We start from the raw sequence: 20,025 nt of genomic DNA, 5'->3' as shown, positions 1-20,025 counted from the left end.
CACTGATGATAACATGTAATAGTTGCAGTATCTTGACATATTGTCATGATTTAAAACACTATCAAAACTTTTTTTTAGCAACACATGCTAGTTCTGTCAACAACAGCAACATAGAAATATGGAAATTGTGTGGCAAATTGTGTGGAAATATGGGCTAATAATTATAAAAGCAATCTTCACTTGCTACATGTACTGCAAAAAAGGTCAGTAAGGATAATTCATAATGCCGCCTACAGAGAACATACTAACTCTTTATTTCTAAAATCACAAATACTTAAACTTGCATAATTAACTGATTATGTGATGCATTCAATTGTAATATGATGCATGTTCAAATGAAATAAAACCATTTCCGTTACCATAGATACAGTGACGACACTTACGATGTCCTCTCTCATTGGGATGGCTGTGTCTTCCAGCACAACACGTGTGCTACACGCAGGTAAAAAAAAAAAATGCTAACGGCAAACTAGCATCTTGTTGAGTTTTCTGTTTGTGAATGATGCTGAGACTAGCGGTTAGCTAAAAAATATTTTTTTTATTTTAACTGCTCCAATAAATATGGCTGTTACCATGATGTCCATTGTTAGCTAGCTCACATTAAGTTTTTCAGCACAACACGTGCGCTCCAGTCCTCAGGTAAAAAAATGCTAACGTAAAACTAGCATCTTGTTGAGTCTTCTGTTTGTGAATGATGCTGAGACTAGCGGTTAGCATGCGTGGGTTTTCTCCGGGTACTCCGGTTTCCTCCCACATTCCAAAAACATGCTAGGTTAATTGGTGACTCCAAATTGTCCATAGGTATGAATGTGAGTGTGAATGGTTGTTTGTCTATATGTGCCCTGTGATTGGCTGGCAACCAGTCCAGGGTGTACCCTGCCTCCCGCCCTAAGACAGCTGGGATAGGCTCCAGCACCCCTGCGACCCTCGTGAGGAAAAGTGGTAGAAAATGAATGAATGAATGTTTATATATACAGTCGCAAAAGCATTTCCATGTTTTAAAATATGGCTAAATGAACTAAAATTAAAAAATAAGGCATTCAAAAGACGCATTTAAAGTCTCTGTGAATGATATGTTGATTCTACACTGGTTTGGTGAGGCATACAGGCTTTTATTGTAGTTTTGACTCATCTCATAGAAGGCAATATAATTCGTAATAAATATCCCCAATAAAAACACAGTCTTCTTTTGCAACTGTAATCCACAGCAAGTTCAAACTCACTCAATTGTACTCTTATTATGTCTACTATATTGTCTAATGCGAGTGTAAAGTTGACTATAGGGGTGTTATGTCATGTCTAGAGGGCTCTAACAATGTTAAAAACCCTAATATAGAAGGTCGTAAACAGCTTTTCTATGGTCTAACTTAGAAAATTGGGTAATGTGAGTGTAAAGGTCCAGTCCAAGGTGTACACCGCTTCTCGCCCGAAGACAGCTGGGATAGGCTCCAGCACCCCCCGCGACCCTCGTGAGGAAATGCGGTAGAAAATGAATGAATGAATGATTTGGATTGGATTTCTTTGTGTGTGTTCTTCACATGCAAAATCTAAAGTTTCCACTAGAACAAAAGTGCTGGGAAAATGTCAGACCAACATCCGATGAAGAAATAATAAATGCAGATATTACGAGCTGTCTCAACCTTTATCGTGCTGACAAAAAAAAAACAACAACACCATAATACCACAATAATCTCAAATTCCAAGTCAAAATTACATACTGTTGTCTTGTTTGCACACAATGTTTGGTCTCCCAGCTTCCTGGACTTGTGTTGGAATTCCCAAGGTCCATTATGGTCTTCTGTTCTGCAGCAATGGACACCCACAGTGACAAATAACAGTGCATGTATGCCAACCAGAGTGCTCTGTTGGTGGTGTAATAGCGGGGGATAATTGTGTCTCAATTATTCATATTGCCCCTGCGCTCTATGGAGAATACTGTCACACCACCAACTATATGTCTTGATCTAATTAGCCTGAGCCGAGCGGGAGGAAGAGGAAGGCGGAAGGCGAGAGAAAGGAACAACGCGTGAGAGGGAAAACAACAAAAAAATAAAATAAAGTTTAAAAAAAAGAGAAGGCGTTGTGAGACACGCGGAGGTTGTGTTTGGCCCTCCAGCTTTGTAAACACTCGTCACGCTGCACTTCTTGTACAGCGTTTCTTGCGTCTTTGCCACTTCCTGTGCATCGCTTGTTCGTGTGATGCGCCTTCTGCATGCACATACGACGTTGGTATGTAGGCTGCGTCTCTGGTGGATCGAAAAACTGCTTCTCAATACTTCCTCCTTTGAAGGGACCGCATGCAATTGACTCCAAATGACATTTTTTGGAAACCAAAACATAAGAATAACATAACCGGCTAGCATATCTTACCAATAGGGATTTAAAAGAGGTTGTAAATAAATGTCTATAAATTTTCATTTGACCTGCAGTTTTAATTAAAAGGTTTAATTAGATAAGAGGAAATTGTTTACATTTTTCAAAAATAAGGTCAAAATATTAGAAGAATACAGTCATCATTTTAAGAGAGAAGAGGTTGTAATCTTAGAGTTTTAATTTTAGGAGGAAAAAGTTGTAATTTGATGTGAATAAAGTCACAATATTAAGAGTACAAATTCATCGTGATAAGAGAAAAAAAAAAGTTGTAATTTCATGAGTAGTAAGTCAAAAATACTAAGAATAAAGTCAGAATATTAAGAGAAAAAGGGTATCATCTTATTATGGGAAAAAAGTTGTCATTTTATGAAGAAAAAGTTGTAATATGTGAATAAAGTCATGATGAAAAATTGGCATCTTAAGAGAAAAAATTGTGAGAAAAAGTCAAAATATTAAATAAATATTTGATAATATTAATATAAAAATTAATAAGGAAAGGAGCAAAAAGTTTTAATTTCACGAGTAAAAAGTAAAAATATTAATAGAATAAAATCAAACTAAGAGAAAGAAATTGTGAGAATAAAGTCAAAATATTAAATAAATATTAGATAATATTAATATAAAAAATTAATAAAGAAAGGAGACAAAAGTTGTAATTTCACAAGTAGAAAGTAAAAATATTAATAGAATAAAATCAAACTAAGAGAAAGAAATTGTGAGAAAAATGTCAAAATATTACATAAATATTAGGTAATATTAATATAGAAAAAAAATAATAAAGAAAGGAGACAAAAATTGTAATTTCACGAGTAGAAAATCTAAATATTAATAGAATAAAATCTAAATATTATTTGAATAAAATCTAAATATAATTTCTTTTTGGGGTTGGCTTGTGACCAGTCTGGGGTGTACCCAAAAACAGCTGGGATAGGCTCCAGCATACCATCAACCCTAGTCAGGATAAGCGGCATAAAAAATGGCTGTATGGATGGTAAACAGAATAACACAATTGTAACAACAGCCTTTCACAGGAATAAGTAGTGAAGAATATTAACATAATCACAATGACAACAGCTTTTCTTCCCAAACACACCAACCAGAAAATCCCCCCCTCCTCATTTAAAAACACACCTTCACCACCTCCGCCGCCGCCTGGTCACCGTGGCGCCGTGGCAATCTCACCCACAGTCACCTCTGTCGCCCGCGCTGCCGCTCGCCGGCTAATTGAAATTGGCACATTTAATTTAGCCCCGCAGCCAGCTTCATTCCAGTGATGGATGGCTGTGGATGAGTGTAATTGAACTTTGGAGAAAAGAGGAAGGAAGCATAGGAAGAGACATCAATTAGCATAACCTGACTGGCCACTTCATTTATCAGCGGGTATGACTGAGGGCTCGGAGTAGAATAGAATAGAATAGAATAGAATAGAAAAGCGGTAATATATGACAGCGACGCCATCATAACAAAACTACTTGAGGTAATTCATGTTGTGAGTATGACACACACACACAAAATATCACTCTTAATTCCTACTAGCGTGTCTAACGTCGAAATAAATGAATTTAAAAACATTTACTTAATGAGCTGCACCACAAAAGTCAACAGACGTTTGTCAGGACAATAATAATAATAATTCCCAGAGAATTGCAACATGTGTTCACATTTATTACTAATTCCTGCTTCTTAATTTATGCCTTTTTTTGCATTGTTTTGGGTACTTGATCGCATCTTCAACCTGTTTTTTTCCGCTCGGCCTCGCAGCTGGTTAAGAAGCACTAACAACAAACGTGCACGAGGGCGCTTGTAACCAAATAAAAGCAAAGCGGCAATTAAACAGTGGAGGTTTTAGTGCAGCAGAGAGCTCTTAAAATGTACCAAAACAAGATGCTCTGAGGGACTCGGCCCCAGACCATAGTGCTGCACTTAGATAGATGCAGTCCATTTTACAATTCCTCATCACACTTCTATCTAATGACATTGATATCAAAGCAAAACATTAAATCTTTCATTTCCTGATGGAATTACTTCATTTTTTGCTTTATTGCTTTGTAAGTGGCAATTGCAACAAGAGTGAAAATGTCACTGACATGCTTGGAAAGATGAATATAACGTGTAAGTGGCTCTATTGGAAGTATAAACACAAGTACTTCCCAAAAGGCACAGCACTCAAACAAATAAATAGGAAAAATTGTAAAAATAATATGGCAAACAAACCCTTTCCCTGCCTGACGTATGCAGTCATCCTTCATTCTATTATGTATTTTCAGAAATGTATCAATAAATGAATGATCACTGTTTTGTTGTAAACAAGTCCTATTATCAGTCCACAAAAATGTCAGCATTAAAATGGCTAAAATACTAATGTATTATAAGGCATTAAATTGTTGATTAAATGTAGTATTTTACACTGGCCACTGGGTGTCACTAGTAACACACACACCGGATTTGATTGCCAAAACAACAGGCATTTATTGCAGGTTTGAATAGTCTCAGAACAGGAGCAATAATAACTTCCAAATCAACACGGGCTACTATTTTGGGCATTTATCGCAACACACGCGTATATAAGTCTTATTTGTATTGACTTATTTTATCTGATTACAATATTTATTCAGCTTAAAAGTACACCAAACATGCTCTCTTCTATAGTGGAGTTGTATCATCATCTCTTTGTGCCTCTGTCGCAAAAAATAAAAAAACATGCAAGACGTATAGATACGTCTGGTAGCGAGTGAGTTGACCTTTACCCATAATACATTTCTCCCAGCGGAGCATTTCATTGGCCAGAAGCTGACCGCTTGTGACTGCTTTGGGGCGGGGCGGACCTTTCAGCCGCACCCGCTGCTGCTCAGTGAGAACAGAGATCAATACTTGCTCTGCACTTTTAGGTTGGCAGAAAATACCAGAAAATTCTCCAATGACGCCAGAAAAAGTCGCTAGATTTGTTGCTAGTTGCTTTTCGAGAAAATAGATTAGTCATCAAACGGGTCACCAGATTATGTGCCAAAGTCACCAAGCTGGTAAACAAACACTAGTCAGTAAACGAACAAACCGCTATTAGCAACCCTGTTTCCTATGCTAGCGCTTTTGCTCCGTGACTTACACAAAATAAACACAGTTAGGACACTAATAAATTTTTACTTACTGCTTGCTTTTCTGACTCTTCTATACGACCAAGTAACGTTGGAAAGGCATCAGAATTCAGCAACAGTTTGTCGGCTCGTCCAGCTGCATACCGGCAGATAAAAATCCATTTTTTTTGCTGGTAGGGAATCAGGAACTCCAACCACTTTTGCCTGATGGTGGCGTCTTTAGGAATTGTAAACAAATGTGGTTTTGCTAGCATGTAAACAGAGGAGCAGAGCTTGCGGTAGGGCAGAGAGTTTAGCTGACTTGACATCCCCATATAAGGAAGTCCTTTGTGATGTCACAAAGGGGTAATTTGACCACGCCTTTTGAAACCGAGTGTTTTGAGCCATCCCAAACTTTGTTCAGGGCTCGCTTCCAAATGCGCAAACCTCATTATCTGAAAAATTTGGCATCATTTAAAACAGGGGTCTCAAACTCAATTTACTTGGGGGCCACTGGAGCTCGGGTCTGGGTGAGACTGGGCAGCATCAGGTTCCCCCCCCCCCCCCCCCCCCCAAAAAAAAAAAACGCATTTATTAAAAACAAAAACATTTTAAAAACTTCGCTTTGGTTCCAATTTTCTACAATAAAAGCTCTGATAAAACATTCCACTGTTCTCAAATATCTTACTTTTTATTTTTCTACACAAAATAAGATGAAAAATAAATAAACAAATCAAGAATAAAGAAAATCAATTAATCAGTAATAAATAAACATAATAATAATAATAAAACGGCAAATAATAAAAACTTAAGAAACCTCATATTTGGTGGGTAGACAAATTATTTTTTTCAGATTAAAATGAACAAAGCATTATTAGAGCCCTGTAGACATGACAAAACACGACTATAGTCACATTTATACTCTTTTTATTTACAACATATTGCGCAACTGCAGGGTCTTGAGACACATGCTAACTCGCAAACTAGAGAGCTAACGACCTAAACGGTAGCCTTCGAGTTATTTCCTTTAAACTTAAATAGCCAAAAACTTACCACTTCCACACGGATAGGGAGGATAACTATTAACAGTTATTTAACCTTTAACATGAACATTAATCAAACGTAATAATTTTTTCTGGGTACATGATACCATACAGCATCCATATCAAACTTGCGCGAGCCACACTAACATTAAACTTTCATATCAAGGCGGGGGCCTCAAACTCGTGTCCTGCGGGCCACATTTGGCCCGCGGGCCGCATGTTTTAGACCCGTGGTTTAACACAAGAATATAACATTCTAACTACATTTATAGGTCAGAAAAGTGGAAAAAGCACAATAGGTCCTCTTTAATGGAAATATAAGCTGCCTTTGTATTCATAATCACCATGTTGAAGACTTAACCAAAGATGCTTTTTCAGTGACGATGATGTTAACAAGCTTTAGTATTGTGCTCACGTGCCACATGAGGAGCACAGACGCTATTCTCAAAATAAAATAAACGCCGGCTTGAAAGCAGCCTGTTTAATAAGAAACAAGCCAAGGGTGCGTCTTTGTTAGCGCCTTGTTATTAAAGGCACGGCGGCATGACGACAACAATCAGAGCTCCTTTGTGCCGCTCTCTTCATCCTCCTCTGCCGTGATACGTACAACACTCTGGACATCAGACAGGAATGGCTGATAAATAATCTCTTCAGCCACCACTGGCAGGCAGCAGGGCAGCGGCACAAAATAATAATAATCCACCTCCCACGTCCCTCCTTTCAACCGGTATCCTCAGCAACGAGCCCGCATCTCCTCCTGCTCCTCCTCCCTCATCCTTCTTGGCTGCTACTTTACACAGAAGTGATTTCAAACTTTTAAATGGTTTCTCTGTGACTTGTATATCCTCTAATTATTATTCATAGCGCTGTCAGAAGAGGAAGAGGAGGAGAGAATGAGAAAAGGTGGAGGAGAGAGGATGGAGGGGAGCGAGGAAGATGGCCAAAGAGGGAGGAGAAAGCGAGATCAACTTTGAGACGATATGATAAGCCAGTTGTTATAATGAAGACAATATAAAAACGATTTATTGATTAAAACGGGCAGACAGAAAAGCGGTGTAACACCCAATTTCTTCCCCCGGCATACATTTCTGGAGGTGACATCATCCTCATTGTGCAACCACAAAATACTTTCCTTACTGTGTAAAATTGGTTCCCTATTTTAGACCAACTTGGTCTTAGGACTTGCTTCACGTACTTCTCTCTCCTACCTTCGATTGAACTTTGTTGGCGATTTGACTCTTAGTTTTAAGAATAAATGTGACCGGAAAATAAAAAAAAAATCCCAATCAAGTCCTAACGTTCCCGTGATGTCGGCACGTCTCAACCTCGCTCTGAGAAATCAATTAGCGATGTATTGACTGCAGGTAGGGAACGCCTCCGACTTCAATTATGCACCTCTGTTGTAACCTGTAACTTCAAAACCTCTGGAGTCATGCACTCGTCTTTTTCTAAATGAAGACGCTAAAGACTGAAAGGGAAGAAATAATTATGTCGACAGCCGCTTTTTGGAATTTAAATGTCCTATACCACGGAACCGATGGCTCGGAAGTCAGATGACTGCATCTGGCTCTTAGACATTTCTCTACACTTTCGCTTAAACCATTCCCACTGCAACCTGTTTAAACTCGGAGCCTTTACATTACCGTCCTGTTGTAATAGATGGCTTACTATAAGGTCTATAAGGAAGAAAGGACACAGAAACTGAGTTGTTCATTGTTCTGTGTGCGTTCTATGTTCTATGATGATGATGATTCAAGGACGGAATCTGTCTATGGTGTCCCAACTCTAAAAGAACCACTATCCATTTTTCACAGTAACCCAGTCACCAACATGTAGTATAGTTTTCTTTGGGATAACCTAGACAGAGAACGGAAATTGAGATGTATGTTTGGCAATAATTTTTGTTGAAAACCAAATACTACAAAATTGGAGGTCCCAACTGTGTACTGTAACACTCGCATACTGTAGCTTTGTGAGCTAACGTGCTAACATTATAGTCACATTTTAACAGCAATGTTATGGTGGGTTTGCTGAAGAGAATGATCAGACTTACAGCTCACACACATAGTAAATATGATTCAAGGATTGTCTGGATGGAATCTGTCTATGGTGTCCCAACTCTAAAGGAACCACTAACAGTTTTTCACAGTAACCAGAGTCACCAACATATAGTATAGTTTTCTTTGGGATAACCTAGACAGAGAACGGAAATTGAGATGTATGTTTGGCGATAATTTCTGTTAAAAACCAAATACTACAAAAATTGAGGTCCCACTGTGTACTGTAACACTCGGATACTTTAGCTTTGTGAGCTAACGTGCTAACATTATAGTAACAGTTTAACAGCAATGTTATGGTGGGTTAGCCTGTTTGCTGAAGAGAATGATCAAACTTACAGCTCACACACATAGTAAATATGATTCAAGAATTGTCTGAATGGAATCTGTCTATGGTGTCCCAACTCTAAAAGAACCACTAACCGTTTTTCACAGTGACCGAATCACCAACATGTAGATGTTTTCTTTGGGATAACCTAGACAGAGAACGGAAATTGAGATGTATGTTTGGCGATAATTTCTGTTAAAAACCAAATACTACAAAAATGGACGTCCCGCTGTGTACTGTAGCTACTTTAGCTTTGTGAGCTCACGTGCTAACATTATAGTCACATTTTAACAGCAATGTTATGGTGGGTTTGCTGAAGAGAATAATCAAACTTACAGCTCACACACATAGTACATATGATTCAAGGATTGTCTGGACGGAATCTGTCTATGGTGTCCCAACTCTAAAAGAACCACTATCCATTTTTCACAGTAACCAACCAGTCACCAACATGGAGTATAGTTTTCTTTGGGATAACCTAGACAGAGAACGGAAATTGAGATGTATGTTGGCGATAATTTCTGTTAAAAACCAAATACTACTGTGTACTGTAGCTACTTTAGCTTTGTGAGCTAACGTGCTAACATTATAGTCACATTTTAACAGCAATGTTATGGTGGGTTAGCCTGTTTGCTGAAGAGAATGATCAAACTTACCGCTCCCATGTTTGTAGCTGACTGATGGAGAATTGGCTTCATTTTAAGATGTGTAGCAAAGCCTGTTGTGTTATAAAGTGGTGGGTATCTACACAGACGGGGGGTCAGAAGGAACTTTTTCATCAATGTCTTCATGAAAAGCTACGGAGAACGCTACAGACGATGTTACAGAATTTAGAGATGTGACACAACCAACCTCAGGGGAATATCGGGAATGTCAAAAGGAGGCTTTCCGGATTCGTCTCCCATCCTCCTCCTCTTCCATTTAGCATCAACTGAACCCGTTCATATTTAATGCATTTTTAATGAACTGATCTTTCATTTCTAATTTGCTGTATTACGAATCCTCTTAGCTGGTTAGCCCAGACGCTAAAAAGCTGAGGGCCGATGATGCGTGTAGTTGTGTGCACGCAATGGTTGTTTAAACACACCGGGCCTGGCGCCGCCAGCTGGCTCGGACACGCCGACTTGGTCATGGACGGAAGGGCCAGACGCCACGTCGTCGCTCACCATGATGCGTTTAAAAAAAAAAAAAAAAGACAAGCTATCCAGGCTGATGAAGCATAAGGAGCTAACAGCAAACCACTGATACTGATGCAAACCTAGCGTGAGAATGACTAATTTATAAGACTGTCTTTTTAAGTCTCATTGCTGCCTCAAGCTAGAAAAAAAAGTGTCATATTCCATGATTCTCTAGAGGCTGTCGACACTTTGATCTGGTCAGCCTACAAAAGGGATTTTGGTTTGGGATATTTGAGTTATGTCACAAAGCAGCCCAAGCAGCCTCAAGTCTTTTCTGTGTTTGCCCCAAGTGAGGCCGGCAGGATAACTTTTTCATTGGTGTGAATGTGAATATGGATGGTTGTTCATCTACTGTATATATACCCTATGATTGACTGGCGACCACTCCTGGGTGTACCCTGCCTCTCACCCAGTTAGCATGGATAGGATGGTTCTGCATAGGCACCCGTGTGTACCCGTGGAACACTGGTCTTGGACCATCTAAAAGGGATTTCCTGACAAAGCATGCAAAATCACAGTAATTAGTAAACATTGTGCATGGAAGGCGACATTCATTCATTTTCTACTGCTTATCCTCACAAGGGTCGCAGGGGTCTTCAGGCGAGAGGCGGGGTACACCCTGGACTGGTCGCCAGCCAATCACATGGCACATATAGACAAACAACCATTCACACTCACATTCATACCTATGGACAATTTGGTAATGGTTTTATTTCATTTGAACATGCATCAGATTACAATTGAATGCATCACATAATCAGTTCACAGTTCCACATGTCCAAAAGGAGTAGGAAGAAGCAAAGCTTATTAAATCCTACCCCTCCATTTGGTACTTTTACAATCAGTAACTGTTACATTTGTTCACTTCCTGCTTTCCTAATATAGTTAATTTTTTATTTGTATTTAATTTTTGTCATGTACTGAAGTACAAGATGATATGACCATACAATGACATAATGTGTACCATAGTAAGTGTCAATATAGTGATATATATAGCACATCATGACTGGTTCAAGACTCTTCATCCTTGTATTTAGCAAACATCAACTGCTTGTATTGTTTCTTGAATTGGCTCATCGTTGTGCATTGTTTGAGGGTCTTACTCAATCCAATTAACCTAACATGTTTTTGGAATGTGGGAGGAAACCGGAGTACTCGGAGAAAACCCCATGCATGCACGGGGAGAACATGCAAACTCCACACACAGATGACCGATGTTGGAAATGAACTCAGGTCTCCTAGCTGTGAGGCCCCGGGCGACAAGCATTTTAGACTTAATTGCATCCGATGGCCACTTCCCTCAAGCTCATTCTTTTTGTTGTTTTATTTTGAAAGTAACACAGCTTTTCCCTGTCACTTATCGTCTCTGCTACACGATGTTGAACACATTCCAACAGAGTCTGTTTTCCGTGTGTGATGTCCACACTCGAGGAGCTTTTGCCTGCAGGTGCTGGGAACATTAACCCTGCATTTAAATGTTTAAATGTGTCTTAGTGATAATTCCCAGGACAAATAAGAAGGAGGGGGGATGATGATGATGATGATGATGCGGACAGGAGGAAAGAGGGAGGCATTCATCCAACACACTCTTGTGTCAGTGTTGGACTGCTGGTGAAAGGGAGATGATGATTATGGAAATGAGCAGGCTCTTTTTCTGAAAGATTAAACAGGCCTCTGATTGCTTTTACATAACCTACACTTGCACACACACATACTGCTCTATGTGTTGTCTGGCTGCTGTGAAGGTGGCCTCTCTTTGACCTCTTTTTGCTTACACACACACACAGAGAATCACTTTGTTTCTTCACATCCTGGAGGTCCTCCCATTACTTTGTATTTGTTTTTTTTTTTGCTCCGTATCTGACTGTGATAAACATGAATGAAGTGAAGATGGTTGGACTGATGGGTAGATGTGAATGGATGAAAACTGCATTATATGAGTGATTTATGGATGGTTGAATGAAGTGGAGAGATGGATTGATGGATAGATGATTGGAGTGTTGGGGAGGATTGTTGACATGTTGATGGGTGATATACTGCAGGTAATTATTAATAGATGTGAAAATAATAGATAATAGATGAAATGTACATATATGGGTGATTCATGGATGAACAGATGGATTAAGTGATGATGGATGAATGGAATGATGACTCATTCATTCATTCATTTTCTACTGCTTATCCTCACGAGGGTTGCAGGGGGTGCTGGAGCCTATCCCAGCTGTCTTCGGGCGAGAGGCGGGGCACACCCTGGTCGCCAGCCAATCACAGGGCACATATAGACAAACAACCATTCACACTCACATTCATACCTATGGACAATTTGGAGTCGCTAATTAACCTAGCATGTTTTTGGAATGTGGGAGGAAACCAAGAGATGCCTGAGCAGGGAATCAAACCTGGGTCTCCTATCGTGCTAACCACTCGTTAGCTAGTGATCATTCATTCATTCATTCATTTTCTAGCGCTTTTCCTCATGAGGTCGCGGGGGTGCTGGAGCCTATCCCAGCTGTCTTCGAAGAAGAGGCAGGATACACCCTGGACTGGTCGCCAGCCAATCACAGGGCACATATAGACAAACAACCATTCACACTCACATTCATACCTATGGACAATTTGGAGTCGCTAATTAACCTAGCATGTTTTTGGAATGTGGGAGGAAATCGGAGTACCCGGAGAAAACCCATGCATGCAGGGGGAGAACATGCAAACTCCTAGCTGTGAGGTCTGCACGCTAACCACTAGACCGCCGTGCAACTCGGAATGATGCCTGGATGAATGAATTAATGGATGGGTGGGTGATGGATTGTTAGATGGGTGGATGCGAATGTGAATGTGGGGTGTTAGATAGTTGATGGATGGGTTGATCAATATATTGGACAATGGATGGTACACCAGTACTTAATGAGGAACTAACCTACCTAACCACTACTCATTAGTTGGATGACTAGGTGGCTTATATGAGTATTAGATTGATAGATGGTTGGATGGATGAGTGGGCAGGTGTATGGTTGGGCGTAAAATAGGGGTGGAGTGATTGGTTATTTAGATCAAGTCAGAGGTGGACTGATTGAAAGGTGGTTGATGATATCTGTCATGAATTGATTGAGGTGGATTAGTGATAAATGAGATGGATGGAGGATGGGTGATGGATTACGGGCAGATGATTGGACAGGTGGATGGATGTAAGGATGGATGGGTGAAGCGTTCATCAAGAATATTCTGTAGGTAATCCATGGATGGATGTATTAACTGATGAAGTGTGGAGGGTTGATGGACGGTGATGGACTGATTGACGGGTGGATGGCAGGATGAGTTGAAAGTCGGATGAATGAGATAGATGGATGAATAATGAATAGCTTGTCAGGGCTGGCCCTTTTACAGATCCTTTTGTACTATAACACTATGAGTGACTAAAGTCAGGTTTAACAGTTTAAAAACAATGAAAAAGGAGTAGAAGCAATGCCAGCACTGGAGAGAAACTGATTTCCTCTTCATCATACAGTAGGTCTGCTTTGTTGCCGGTCCCATCTATATTGGCCCCATCTCGGAGACAGGAAAGATGACTCCTTTTAAATCTGTATATATTTGAATTTAATTAAATAACAACCATGTACTATTGTTCCAAGAAAAGACTTGGCATGTGTTATCGCTCTGTTGCAGATAAAGCCTACTTGCAGTTCTTATCCTACAACAAGGTAGAAAATGTTCTCCAACACTGTGATGGGTGAGTGGATGAACTGATTCATAATGGGTGGATCCTGAGTGGGGTGCAGGAAGCAGTGGATGGATGATATGAGTAGTGGATGGAGCATAATTGGGTAGATGATTGATGTTTTGATGAAGGAACAGTGGGTATATTAATGGGCAGGTTGATATGTGGATAGAGGATGGATGTTCTGGTAATGTAGATGATGTTCCAGGAATCGATGGATGTGCCCCCAAAAATAGATTTTAGAGTTTTTTTTTTCGATCACGGTGTCCAGAATTCCTCTCCGCATTTCTTTTACCGACTTGGTACAAAAATATTAGGGATGTCCTCACCTTGTTTTCATTCATTCATTCATTTTCTACCGCTTTTTTTCACGAGGGTCTCGGGGGGTGCTGGAGCCTATCCCAGCTGTCTTCGGGTGAGAGTCGAGGTACACCCTGGACTGGTCGCCAGCCAATCACAGGGCACATATAGACAAACAACCATTCACACTCACATTCATACCTATGGACAATTTGGAGTCGCTAATTAACCTAGCATGTTTTTGGAATGTGGGAGGAAACCGGAAAACCCACGCATGCACGGGGAGAACATGCAAACTCCACACAGAGATAGCAGAGGGTGGAATTGAACCCTGGTCTCCTAGCTGTGAGGTCTGCGCGCTAACCACACGACCGCCGTGCAGCCTCACCTTGTTTTCATTCCATTTTTTTCACAAAAAAGAACAAAGCAGGTGAATTGATCAAATCAAATTGAGTGTTGTGTTCAAGGACATCACGCTGATAAAACACACATGTTCTCTATGTGTGCAAGCAACCTACGCTCTCGGTGAGAAAGTGTCAGGATGCTTAATTAACTTAGTGGCTGCTGCTTGTGGTTCACCCAAGGACGTGCACCCAGCGCTCTCTCACACACACACACACACACATGCACTGAAGTGATGGCAAGAATATTTCCCTGTTTACTCGAGTGCCACTTCATGATTAAAAAGTAATCAGGCTTCAGACGGCCTGGGATCTCCTCTTTACGGCGGCACACAAGAAAGTATAATTAGATGAAGAGGCTGAGAGGCACAGAACAAGAAATGTCTCAAAGAATGTAGAAATATTCAAGGGAGATCAAATCATGGCGAAAAAAAGGAAGCTTTTGTTAACAAGCTAGCACGCTAGACAACTTGACAGTCAATAGCTTAAGCATCAGTATTATAACATTGATTGCATAATCTTGTATTAGGGCGGCACGGCGGTCGTGTGGTTAGCGCGCAGACTTCACAGCTAGGAGACCAGGGTTCAATTCCACCCTCGGCCATCTCTGTGTGGAGTTTGCATGTTCTCCCCGTGCATGCGTGGGTTTTCTCCGGGTACTCCGGTTTCCTCCCACATTCCAAAAACATGCTAGGTTAATTGGCGACTCCAAATTGTCCATAGGTATGAATGTGAGTGTGAATGGTTGTTTGTCTATATGTGCCCTGTGATTGGCTGGCTGGCGACCAGTCCAGGGTGTACCCTGCCTCTCGCCCGAAGACAGCTGGGATAGGCTCCAGCACCCCCCGCGACCCTTGTGAGGAAAAGCGATAGAAAATGAATGAATGAATGAATCTTGTATTATCTGTTTAAAAGGCAGTAAAAGTAAATGTAGTCGTCCACACAAGTCGGGTACCATTTTATAAAAAGAGCATTTATTTCAAAGTTTGTTTTTTTTTTGCTTCGGAGATTGAAGCACATAGTAAAGCAACGATACAATGTTCAGAAAATATAAGTGTGATGCTGAATCATTTTGTTTTTAAATCTTCTTAACATGTTTTTTTGTTGTAATACTGGAATATTCTGGAATGTATACTAAAATAAGAACTTTTAAAATTGTACAAATCGGTACCATAAAACTTGACAGAAGAAGAATAAAAAGGAGGTCTCACTCTCTCTCTTTCTCTCTCTCGCGGCGGCAAACAAACACAGATTGCTTGTGTTGTGTTTCTCTTGACCGGGGAGAAAGAATGATGGAACACCAAATAACGAAGGGGAAAGAAAACAAGCAGCAAAAGAAAAACAAATGAAAACTTGTTGAACTCTTAGCATAAACTGCAGAGGTCGACATGAGTTTCTTCCTGTGTAGCCAAAGAAATAATAACAGTCATAATAATGATAATACTGATTAAAAAAAACATATAATAATTATAATATAATAATTAAAAAATGAGGTTAAAGAACCTTTGCACTTAAAAATCACGTCCTGGTTTTCAGCGTTTTCGGATTTTTTTTGCAACATGTGTTGATGCAACAGATGTTGCTGCCCTGCAAAGCTCGCGGCGGGAAATGGGCATTGAACGCTGAAACATCGCCTTTCATCTTAACCACTCATTTGCACATTCTCTGCACGGATCAAGTTTGGGGTGGGGACGAAAAAAATGGAACAAAATGATGCAAAACAAGGAGAATGCACTGCGTCGTCGCCAGAGTGTCCGTTGAGTTTAAGGCTATTTTTAGATCTCACAGGGTTTTTGACTCGTTATGACTGATCATCATCATCGGTGGAAGTGATTGATAGGACCGAGGAAAAGGGCGGCTTCTCTTTTTCTGACTTGAAGACAAATAATCCAGTTCTTAACGTTTGAATCCAGTCCGTCTCGTTATGGGAGTGGAGTAAGGAAGGGGGGGGTTGGGGTTACTAGAGCGGCATCTTCACAGAGCCTTAGTCCTTTGCTTTGTCCGCAGGAAGCTACTGAAGCTAGCGGTCTCTACATTGTTTATCTGTTAGTCACCCCCGGAGTTGTTTTGTTTTTTTATTTTAAGGCCACCATACTGTGAAGACGCTCGCCGCATCTTCACGGTATCAACAACCCGGAGTCCTTCGCTGTGTCGGTAACGTGGTACCGCTTCATTCGAAACGTTTTTTTTTTGATTCAGCTGTCTGGACGTTCAGGACCACCAGATCCAGACAGCTACTTTTACTAACGTAGTCCTCAATGGCGGCCCCCACTAAGAGAGCAGGTCAGGAACCTGTAAAGGGAGTAAAAGCTCTCTCGGGAACCGGTGAAGTTTGTGAATCCAGTCCACAAAAAAATGTCCAGAACCTCTAATTTCAACTAAACACTTTTGCACTAAGCATCATCTTGCTCACACAGGAACATTTTTTTTAGTGAAACATACTGTTGACATGGTATATCCAGCCCTATACTGCAAAGGGAATCGGACTGCATTCATTTGCTAACAAATCATCTTGGAGGAAATTGGAGAAAGTTGACAAGGTGAACTGATCACTTGGGAAGAGTTGAGGCGTTTAAGCCCTCGTAGCCTCACAGAATCACGTCAGAATTTGGGGAACCGGGGTTCGGAAAAGAAGGGTCGTCCAGTCGATAAGACCACCGTTAAGAGTCCTCGCCATCGTCAGCGTCATTAATGTAGCAGTCTTTGGTCCCGTACAAATCCGCCAGCTTCTTGAATCTGGGACCCCAACTCTGCAGATAGTCATAATCCAAGTCAGACTCCGTGGTCACCGACTCCAATGAGCTCAGCGACCCCGCCAGAGACCCCCGACCCTCGTAGCCGTAGATTTGGATGGAATCGTACGGGGGTGCCGTCGGATCGCTGTCAGCCTCGGCGATGCGAGTTTTGATGAAGTCATCCACGTCGACGCTGTTGGCAGCCGGGCGGCCGACGCCGGGCCTGAGTGGAAACTGGAGTTCTGGTTTGATGTCCTTTCTTGGCAGGAAACCATTAGCGCCATCGGGATTCTGACGATAAATACGGTATTGGCGTTACTTTGGAAACTTCAAAAACATCTAACCGTCCTCGTACCTGCAACGTCGCAATGTCAAAAGCCTCCGTGTCCTCCTCGCCGCCTCCCTCGTCATCGTACGTGATGATGTTCTCGCGGATGTCCTCCTCCTCGAACACAATCAGCGGCTCCTTCTTCTGACGCCTCAGCGCCACAAACAATACCACGATGGCTGCAAACACGCAATTAAAGGGAATTAAACAATGACTCCCTGTGCCTTTAAGACTTAATCCTGTTCCGTGCAATGAAACCTTTAAGAGTTTCATTAGGATCCATATTGTGTTGCATTTAATTGCGAGTAGTTATTGTGGAATTTTCTCTGTGGGAAGTTAACAGACATGGAAATGCTAATGAAAGAAGTGTTTTTTTTAAATGACAAAAGCTGTAATGTCGTTCACTGAATAAGAATAAGAGGACAAAAAAAACATTCCCAAAGGCAAAAAAAAATTCCAAGCTCCTACCCAGCAGGATGACAATGCAGGCCAGGATGGCGATAAGCGCGCCCGTGCTCAGGCCGGCGGGCAGCACGTATGGCTCCACGTTGCAAGACAAGATGATGTCCTTGCTGTCGCACGAGCACACTCGGATGGTTAGCGTGTTGGTGCTGCTCATGGACGGAATTCCGTTGTCGTTGATCTCGATGGGGAGGAAGTAGACATCCTGCGTCAGGCGGCTGAATCCTTTACGCAACACATAAATGTTGGCCGTGCTGTCTGTGTGGACGGAAAGGACATTTATTGGTCAGATATGTGCTTTTATTTACGGTTACATGACAATTTATTTAGTTTTGTTCCCAAAGTATAAACTTTGGACACATTTTCTCATTCCAACGTTTCAAGTTTGCACGCCGGAAACTAACTTGGTTGGTTTATTAGCCTGCTAGCAACTTTATGCAAAAACTACACAACCAACAGGAATTTCCAACATTAACATAAGCATCAACACTACATAACCAGAAAGTAGTTACAATCAGAATTCTGCTTGACAGTCAAACATTAGCTAGCTAGCTAGCTAGCTAACAGTCGTCCCTACCACATCACACTTTGAATTTTGTGGCTTCAGTCTATCACGGTTTTCAAACACGGTGGTCGAGTGGTTAGCGCGCATGCCTCACAGCTAGGAGACCCAAGTTCAATTCCACCCTCGGCCATGTTTGCATGTTCTCCCCGTGCATGCGTGGGTTTTCTCCTGTTTTTGGGCTGCATGGTGTTCGAGTGGTTTGCGCTCAGGCCTCACAGCTAGTAGACCCGAGTTCAATTCCATCTCTGTGTGGAGTTTGCATGTTCTCCCCGTGCATGCGTGGGTTTTCTCCGGGTACTCCAGTTTCCTCCCACATTCCAAAAACATGCTTGGTTAATTGGCGACTCCAAATTGTCCATAGTAGGTATGAATGTGAGTGTGAATGGTTGTTTGTCTATATGTGCCCTGTGATTGGCTGGCGACCTGTCCAGGGTGTACCCCACCTCTCGCCTGAAGACAGCTGGGATAGGCTCCAGCACCCCCGCGACCCTTGTGAGAATAAGCGGTAGAAAATTAATGAATGAATGAATTAACCTAACACGGCGATCGAGTGGTTAGCACGCAGGCCTCACAGCCAGGAGACCCGAGTTCAATTCCATCTCTGTGTGGAGTTTGCATGTTCTCCCCGTGCATGCGTGGGTTTTCTCCGGGTATTCCGGTTTCCTCCCACATTCCAAAAACATGCTAGGTTAATTGGCCACTCCAAATTGTCCATAGGTATGAATGTGAGTGTGAATGGTTGTTTGTCTATATGTGCTCTGTGATTGGCTGGCGACCAGTCCGGTAGAAAAGCAGTAGAAAATGAATGAATGAATGAACAAATGCATGTTTTTGGAATGTGGGAGGAAAACCGGATTACCCAAAGAAAATCCACGCACGCACAGGGAGAACATCTATCAGTTTTTTTTTTTAATATTTGATTATTTAACTTTCCAAATATGTTAAACATGCAGTATATTTCCTATTTGGATTATTATACTGTATTTCTAGGTGTTGGTGTTGATTCTGTCAATAACAAGCAGCAGAAAAAAAATTGGAAGCAAAATGGAAGCTATTTTAACACAACGATTCGACCCGAGGGACCAAACCAGCATCTTTGTCAGATGTGAGTGTCATCTGTTGCTCAGAGCCTCCTGCCAACACTCATGATTCCTGCCAGTGTGTCTGTCTATTTCATTATCTACACGCTAAATTCCTTTTCCATCTCAATAACTACTTCCACACCACTCTTGACTGCTGCTTTCCTGTCTTTAAACTTCTCCGAGACCTTAATTCAATCATCTCAGCCCCCCCTGAAGATGTATGGACAGATGGATGGAGACCACAATGCAATTAATATGGCCCGCAGGACATGCGGCCATGCTTGTGCTGCTTTCTACGAGGTAAAATTGGCTAGAAAGAGGCCACACAAATGCAAGAGAGGAATTAAAAGCAGGGCGAGGGAAATTAGAATATAAACGTTGATGCTA

The 20,025-nt window shown here is 41.3% G+C and overlaps 1 protein-coding gene across 1 annotated transcript in view; it reads right to left on the bottom strand.

Annotated features, from left to right (window-relative positions):
• Nucleotides 1–15,428: 15,428 nt before the first annotated feature.
• The window catches only part of cdh11 (cadherin 11, type 2, OB-cadherin (osteoblast)), a 73,717-nt gene continuing 69,120 nt past the window's right edge, over nucleotides 15,429–20,025 (bottom strand). Inside the window, exons 14-16 of the mRNA XM_058059062.1 lie at nucleotides 17,998–18,249; nucleotides 17,557–17,708; nucleotides 15,429–17,492 (exon numbers count right to left, since the gene is read on the bottom strand). Coding sequence (XP_057915045.1) covers nucleotides 17,127–17,492; nucleotides 17,557–17,708; nucleotides 17,998–18,249 — 770 coding nt within the window. The 3' untranslated portion in view covers nucleotides 15,429–17,126. The remainder of the gene's footprint in view (nucleotides 17,493–17,556; nucleotides 17,709–17,997; nucleotides 18,250–20,025) is intronic.

This window comes from Doryrhamphus excisus, chromosome 20 (genome assembly GCF_030265055.1).
Source record: "Doryrhamphus excisus isolate RoL2022-K1 chromosome 20, RoL_Dexc_1.0, whole genome shotgun sequence".
Lineage (NCBI taxonomy): Eukaryota > Metazoa > Chordata > Actinopteri > Syngnathiformes > Syngnathidae > Doryrhamphus > Doryrhamphus excisus.
This window is presented reverse-complemented; position numbering and strand designations above follow the sequence as displayed.